At 45.9% G+C, this 8,159-nt stretch overlaps 1 protein-coding gene across 1 annotated transcript; it reads right to left on the reverse strand.

The window, feature by feature from the left end:
- Nucleotides 1-2,712: 2,712 nt before the first annotated feature.
- On the reverse strand, nucleotides 2,713-7,792 carry LOC109871862 (putative 60S ribosomal protein L37a). The gene is made up of 4 exons (XM_020462871.2): nucleotides 7,662-7,792; nucleotides 6,314-6,442; nucleotides 5,687-5,769; nucleotides 2,713-2,873 (listed from the first exon to the last, which is right to left on the reverse strand). The coding sequence occupies exons 1-4, from the start codon at nucleotides 7,662-7,664 to the stop codon at nucleotides 2,810-2,812; spliced, it is 279 nt and encodes a 92-aa protein (XP_020318460.2). The 5' UTR covers nucleotides 7,665-7,792; the 3' UTR covers nucleotides 2,713-2,809.
- Nucleotides 7,793-8,159: the final 367 nt, after the last annotated feature.

Here is an 8,159-nt window from a genome sequence, read left to right on the forward strand (position 1 = left end):
TAAATGAGACATTTCATTTAATAAATTGGCCAAAATGTCTAAAAACACATTTTCACTTTGTCATTACGGGAGTGTGGTGTAGTTGGGTTAGACATTTTGTTGTTGTATCCATTTTCAATTCCGGCTATAACTAAATGTGGAATAAGTGTCAATGGCACCTTGATTGAAGAGGACAGGCTCGTGGTAGCGGCTGGAGCAGAATAGCTGTCAATGGCACCTTGATTGAAGAGGACAGGCTCGTGGTAGCGGCTGGAGCAGAATAGCTGTCAATGGCACCTTGATTGAAGAGGACAGGCTCGTGGTAGCGGCTGGAGCAGAATAGCTGTCAATGGCACCTTGATTGAAGAGGACAGGCTCGTGGTAGCGGCTGGAGCAGAATAGGTGTCAATGGCACCTTGATTGAAGAGGACAGGCTCGTGGTAGCGGCTGGAGCAGAATAGCTGTCAATGGCACCTTGATTGAAGAGGACAGGCTCGTGGTAGCGGCTGGAGCAGAATAGGTGTCAATGGCACCTTGATTGAAGAGGACAGGCTCGTGGTAGCGGCTGGAGCAGAATAGCTGTCAATGGCACCTTGATTGAAGAGGACAGGCTCGTGGTAGCGGCTGGAGCAGAATAGGTGTCAAAGGCACCTTGATTGAAGAGGACAGGCTCGTGGTAGCGGCTGGAGCAGAATAAGTGTCAATGGCACCTTGATTGAAGAGGACAGGCTCGTGGTAGCGGCTGGAGCAGAATAGGTGTCAATGGCACCTTGATTGAAGAGGACAGGCTCGTGGTAGCGGCTGGAGCAGAATAAGTGTCAATGGCACCTTGATTGAAGGGGACAGGCTCGTGGTAGCGGCTGGAGCAGAATAAGTGTCAATGGCACCTTGATTGAAGGGGACAGGCTCGTGGTAGCGGCTGGAGCAGAATAGGTGTCAAAGGCACCTTGATTGAAGAGGACAGGCTCGTGGTAGCGGCTGGAGCAGAATAGGTGTCAAAGGCACCTTGATTGAAGAGGACAGGCTCGTGGTAGCGGCTGGAGCAGAATAGGTGTCAAAGGCACCTTGATTGAAGAGGACAGGCTCGTGGTAGCGGCTGGAGCAGAATAGGTGTCAATGGCACCTTGATTGAAGAGGACAGGCTCGTGGTAGCGGCTGGAGCAGAATAGGTGTCAATGGCACCTTGATTGAAGAGGACAGGCTCGTGGTAGCGGCTGGAGCAGAATAGGTGTCAAAGGCACCTTGATTGAAGAGGACAGGCTCGTGGTAGCGGCTGGAGCAGAATAGGTGTCAATGGCACCTTGATTGAAGAGGACAGGCTCGTGGTAGCGGCTGGAGCAGAATAAGTGGAACGCTATCAAATACAAACACATGGTTTCTATGTGTTTGACACCGTTCCAGCCATTATTATGAGCCGTCCTCCCCTCAGCAGCCGCCACGGGTCAAGGGTCACGAATACTTTCTCAAGGCACGGTATACAAAATCATTGGCTGGAATAAGGAGGACAGCGGCGTCCATCCCTGCCCATCCTAGCTCTTCAAAGACCTACATTAACCCCACCTGCTTCGAGGAAAAATGTACTTACGACTGATGTGGTTGTCTCACCTTGCTATCTTATGATAGATGCACTAGCTAAAGTGGGTCTGGATAAGTCTGCTAAACGACTCACTAATGTCGTCGCTCTTGAAAGATTATCAACCAACCGAGCCACTGCCTGTTCACCCCACTATCATCCAGAAGGCGAGGTCAGTACAGGTGCATCAAAGCAGGGACCGAGAGACTGAAAAACAGCTTCTATCTCAAGGCCATCAGACTGTTAAACAGCCATCACTAACATTGAGTGGCTGCTGCCAACACACTGACTCAACTCCAGCCACTTGAATAATCAAAAATGTATGTAATACATATATCACTAGCCACGTTAAACAATGCCACTTTTATGTTTACATACCCCACATTAATCAGCTCATACGTATATACTGTACTCTATATCTACTGCATCTTTATGTAATACATGTATCACTAGCCACTTTAACTATGCCACTTTGTTTACGTACTCATCTCGTATGTATATACTGTACTCGATACCATCACTCATTCATATATCTTTATGTACATATTCTTTATCCCTTTACACTTGTGTGTATAAGGTAGTTGTGAAATTGTAAGGTTAGATTACCCGTTGGTTATTACTGCATTGTCGTAACTAGAAGCACAAGCATTTCGCATTAACATCTGCTAACCATGTGTATGTGACAAATAAAATTTGATTTAGACAAGTCTGCTAAACGACTCCCTACTGTAGTGGCTCTGGATCAGTCTACTAAACGACTCCCTACTGTAGTGGCTCTGGATCAGTCTGCTAAACGACTCCCTACTGTAGTGGCTCTGGATCAGTCTGCTAAACGACTCCCTACTGTAGTAGCTCTGGATCAGTCTACTAAACGACTCCCTACTGTAGTGGCTCTGGATCAGTCTGCTAAACGACTCCCTACTGTAGTGGCTCTGGATCAGTCTGCTAAACGACTCCCTACTGTAGTGGCTCTGGATCAGTCTACTAAACGACTCCCTACTGTAGTGGCTCTGGATCAGTCTACTAAACGACTCCCTACTGTAGTGGCTCTGGATCAGTCTACTAAACGACTCCCTACTGTAGTGGCTCTGGATCAGTCTACTAAACGACTAAAATGTAGAAATAATCAGCAACACAACATAGTAACAGAGACTCAGGCGTTCCTCTCTTGACTGCTTTTTATTGTGGTGGATGTTTGATGAGGCAGCGTCCAGCTCGGGATAAACAACACAACAGTCTGGTCCCTCCAGTAACCCTCTACTGGTCCTTCAGCTCCTTCAGTCTCCTGATGGCCGACTTCACTGTGACTGCAGACGTCGTGCTGGAACACAAAGGGGAACAATGATTCAGTACAGAGAGGAACAAGTTACACTGACTAAGGCTTAATGAATTTATTTCAAATCGACTAATTTCACTGTAACTCAGTGAAAAAGTTGAAATGGTTGCGTTATAGTATTGACCTTTTTGAGGAGGTGAACCCTGGTACCCCAAAGACCTCCCGGTGCATTAGTTAACAGCTGTAAAACTAAAGCTGACTTAGTTTAGTTTCTCAAGGTCAAAAATCTGCATTTCTGACCATAGTATAGAACTCGAAAGACCTCCCGGTGCATTATTATTATTACCACCTTTTACCTTTATTTAACCAGGCAAGTCAGTTAAGAACAAATTCTTATTTTCAATGACGGCCTAGGAACAGTGGGTTAACTGCCTGTTCAGGGGCAGAATGACAGATTTGTACCTTGTCAGCTCGGGGGTTTGAACTCACAACCTTCCGGTTCCTAGTCCAACGCGCTAACCACTAGGCTACCCTGCCGCCCCCGCATTAGTAAACAGCGGTGGCCGCTGTACAACAGCTAACTTAGTTTAGCTGTTCTCAAGGTCAAAAATCTGCATTTCTGACCATAGTATTCACGGGTGGAATGGTCCTTATGTCTGGGTATGAATAATTTTTAAAATATTTTTGATAGATTTCCCCAAACGGGCGCATTACCTGCATGGATAGCAACGTAAGTAGTGTTCGCAGCAGGTGCCACGATGTGTAGCACACGGGTATGTGGTTTACCATCTAGTAGGTAGCTACATATAAATAGGATTGACAGCCACCCAAGTTTTTTTCGCCACACGAGTCTAAGCCGGGGTTCTACTACACTATATGGAATTGTTTTAAGGTCATTTAGTCTGAATTTTAAGACCCCTTTAGTCTCTGAGTGTTCTCGAGTGGCCCAGCCAGAGCCCAGGCTTGAACCCGATCTAACATCTCTGGAAAGACCTGAAAACAGCTGTGCAGCAACGCTCCCCATCCACCCTAACAGAGCTTGAGAAGATCTGCAGAGAAGAATAGGAGAAACTCCACAAATACAGGGGTGCCAAGCTTGTAGCAACATAATGTAACATGTGTGTTGGGGGGGGGTTCAAGGTAGTTTTGAATGATCTGTTTGCCAATGTCAGTAGGCTACCCTGTAATGTGTGGTATTAAAACCAAGTTAAACTAACACCTCAAAGTGTAGTAGAATTGCATTTAGTGTGTTTGTGTCACATTTCTCCCCATAGAAATGGCATTATAGCCTAGACCTTCTCTAAAAGCACTTAACCATGCATTGAACACCCAGTTAACTTTATTAGCCTAAATCATGACTCACAAATTAATAGTTGGCTATTCTCATGCATAGAACAAGCCAGCCGACTCTTTAAAAACAAATATTTTTGGGGTGCGTAGTGGATTTCACCATTGTGCAGCGCCACAGCTAAATGACTGCAGTGGAAACACATCTTTCCTAGGACAAAACACTGAACTGATATGACTGGATAGATGGCAGAGTCCTTCCTACAAAACTTTGAAGGAAAAATGTGCTTCCAAACTATTTCAACATGACTCCATCTCCTCCCAACAGTTATGTTCCAGAGGTACTGAACAAAAAAACAAGACAATTTCAAAGACTTTACTGAGGTAGTTCATGGAAATCAGTCAATTGAAGTAAAATTGGGTCCTTAATCTATGGATTTCACACGACTGGGAAATACAGATATGCATCTTGTTGGTCACAGAAACTCTAAGGGTGTGGATCAGAAAACCAGTCAGTATCTGGTATGACCACCATTTGCCTCATGCAGCACGACACATCTCCTTCTCATAGAGTTGATCAGGCTGTTGATTTGTGGCCTGTGGAATGTTGTCCCACTCCTCTTCAATGGCTGTACGAAGTTGCTGGATATTGGTGGGAACTGGAACACGCTGTCGTACACGTTGATCCAGAGCATCCCAAACATGTTTAACACGTGACATATCTGGAAAGTATGCGGATCGTGGAAGAACTGGGACATTTTCAGCCTCCAGGAATTGTGTACAGATCCTTGCCACATGGGGCCGTGCATTATCATAGCGAAACACGAGGTGATGGTGGCAGATTTTTTTCTGACCTCTAAGATGACATGTGAAAACAGCATTAGACCAAGGATGGACAACTGAGGCTGCAGGTACAGATGACAGACAAGAAGCCACTAAACTATAGCCATAGAGCCTTCTGGTTCCCCCCCAGAGCAGCAAGAGGAACCTCTCTACCGTGAGGCTCCGCTCAAACCCAACACATTAACCCGAGAACTCAGTTCTGCCACCTCAGGTCTCTCGGCCCTCTCAACCCTGTCCAGGCACCTCAATGGTGTTATCAGCTTCCTCCTGAAGCTAGGAAAGCAGAGTTCCTGCCCATCTTCCAAAAAGCACCCAACAACCCCCCCCAGAAAGCCTCTTGGAACAGTCAGGTGCTGCATGTGTTCGTTCACCTCTTACTATGACTGACGTGGATTCCACCTAGCCAACAGGAAGTTGCTCTGGATATGAGCATCTGCTAAATGACTAAAATGTAAACATTACCGGCTAGTTCTAAAGGCTAGACAGCAAACAGATCTGAGAGGGAGAATCAACCAGGGGGTGAAAACCACCTAGAGTCCAGACCCCCGTCACCCACCGCCCAGACCCCAGTCACCCACCCACCCGTCACCCACCCACCATCCAGACCCCCATCACCCACCCACCGTCCAGACCCCTGTCACCGCCCAGACCCCCGTCACCCACCCACCGCCCAGACCCCCGTCACCCACCCACCACCCAGACCCTGTCACCCACACATAGCTACTTACTTGTATGTCCAGGCACCTCCAGCAACAGTCTTCATGCAGGACCCGCAGTGCCAGATACCAACAGCCCTCCTCTTCATCTTAGTCTGAAGATTAAACACAATTAAGTGCTGTGATTAACCTCCGCTCTGCTATAACACATCAGTAACAGTTCTGCAGGACCACACCTCGGTGTACCTGGCTGTATATGCTAGAGATGTGGACCGTACCTTGGTGTACCTGGCTGTACCTGGCTGTATATGCTAGAGGTGTGGACCGTACCTTGCTGTACCTGGCTGTATATGCTAGAGGTGTGGACCGTACCTCGGTGTACCTGGCTGTATATGCTAGAGGTGTGGACCGTACCTTGGTGTACCTTGGTTACCTGGCTGTATATGCTAGAGGTGTGGACCGTACCTTGGTGTACCTTGGTTACCTGGCTGTATATGCTAGAGGTGTGGACCGTACCTTGGTGTACCTGGCTGTATATGCTAGAGATGTGGACCGTACCTTGGTGTACCTGGCTGTATATGCTAGAGATGTGGACCGTACCTTGCCACAGGAGGAGCAGGTGTACCTGGCTGTATATGCTAGAGGTGTGGACCGTACCTTGGTGTACCTGGCTGTATATGCTAGAGATGTGGACCGTACCTTGCCACAGAAGGAGCAGGTGTACTTGGCGTGCTGGCTGATCTCAATCTTCTTCACCATCTTCCTGAGCGACGCGCCGTAACGCGTGCCATATTTACCCACAATCCCCACCTTCTTGGTGCGCTTAGCCTGAGGAAGACAATTAATAAATACAATTATTCAGACACAACTCTCTCAAGTTAGCAAATCTCACTTTACTGTGATAGGAAATGGCCCTCCCAAAACACAGCTAGATATCTAAACAGAGGCTATGCCAAAACACAGCTAGATATCTAAACAGAGGCTATGCCAAAACACAGCTAGATATCTAAACAGAGGCTATGCCAAAACACAGCTAGATATCTAAACAGAGGCTATGCCAAAACACAGCTAGATATCTAAACAGAGGCTATGCCAAAACACAGCTAGATATCTAAACAGAGGCTATGCCAAAACACAGCTAGATATCTAAACAGAGGCTATGCCAAAACACAGCTAGATATCTAAACAGAGGCTATGCCAAAACACCGCTAGATATCTAAACAGAGGCTATGCCAAAACACCGCTAGATATCTAAACAGAGGCTATGTCAAAACACAGCTAGATATCTAAACAGAGGCAATGCCAAAACACAGCTAGATATCTAAACAGAGGCAATGCCAAAACACAGCTAGATATCTAAACAGAGGCTATGCCAAAACACAGCTAGATATCTAAACAGAGGCAATGCCAAACCATTCCGCCAATTTGACTAGCCAAGGACAGTCTCTTCCTAAGCAACATTACAGAACCATAAAGTTAGCGATTAGCCAAGTTGTAGACAAAAAAAAACATGCAATCAACTAGCGCTCCCGTTAACTTCTCGGCATAAAGGCAGAAGACTAAGACCTATGACAACCCCACTCGGGAATATCGTTAGTCGCGGTTACCGGTTTTTCTCCGAACATTAGCCGCGCCGCCTCTAGTGAAAGCAGCGAGGACGGACTGGGAGTTTAGCCTTTCCAGATGAGCATGCTAAAAACAGGCTAGTTGCTTGCTTATAGCGAGTTATTGACACGGACCATGCTTTGGGTCTGGTGACTGCTGCAATATTACAAAAAACACACTCCCCGCTGTACCGAGTACACCCGGTTTCAGCCAGAAACATGACACGAAGCCGAAAGCCATGCACGTACTGGGCGGCCATTGCTACGACTTTCAGGTATGCGAAAACAAAAAAATGTATATATATTTTGGCATTTTGTTCACAATAATATCTGTAATAATTTGTGGATCTAATTGCGAATTATATATACAGACCATCAGATCAATTATTCGCATTGGATTGGATAGATTGGTGTGGATTAGGACGGGAACATTTCGGGCTCACCATTGTTGCTGAGGAGACGTCGGTCCAAAGAGGAAGAGCTGAGGTCGCAGGCGCACTTTACCCCTGTGGAACGTGTTGCATTGTGGGATGTCGGCGTTGTCCTGGCCCTTTTGAGCCCCAGTTGAGAGGGAAAAGTAGTTACAAATTAAAAGGTTTTAAATATTTAAAAATTTAGTTTTGGGTCTGTCTACAAGTGATACATCACTAGAGGAATATAGATCTAGTAAATGTTGTTTGTTTTCCTATAATTGGATAAAAACAGCCAGAGAGTTTCTTGAACCAAATGCAAATAAATTAATAAAATAACCAAACTATCCATGTACATTATAGCCATAATACACAGGATTCTAATGTTAATAATGTCATAAAAGCCATATGCATGTATACACAGTTGAAGTCAGAAGTTTACATTCACCTTAGCCAAATACATTTAAACTCAGTTTCACAATTCCTGACATTTAATCCTAGTAAAAATTCCCTGTTTTAGGTCAGTTAGGA

The sequence above is a fragment of the Oncorhynchus kisutch genome, linkage group LG27 (genome assembly GCF_002021735.2).
Source record: "Oncorhynchus kisutch isolate 150728-3 linkage group LG27, Okis_V2, whole genome shotgun sequence".
NCBI classification, from domain to species: Eukaryota; Metazoa; Chordata; class Actinopteri; order Salmoniformes; family Salmonidae; genus Oncorhynchus; species Oncorhynchus kisutch.

What these genes read in the sequence shown, in the direction of transcription:
- LOC109871862 (XM_020462871.2), bottom strand. An exon ending in CCTGCTCCTTCTGTGGCAAG is followed by an intron (nt 5,770 to 6,313) that starts GTACGGTCCACA and finishes TTTAATCTTCAG; the next exon opens with ACTAAGATGAAGAGGAGGGC. An exon ending in GGAGGTGCCTGGACATACAA is followed by an intron (nt 2,874 to 5,686) that starts GTAAGTAGCTAT and finishes TTTGTGTTCCAG; the next exon opens with CACGACGTCTGCAGTCACAG.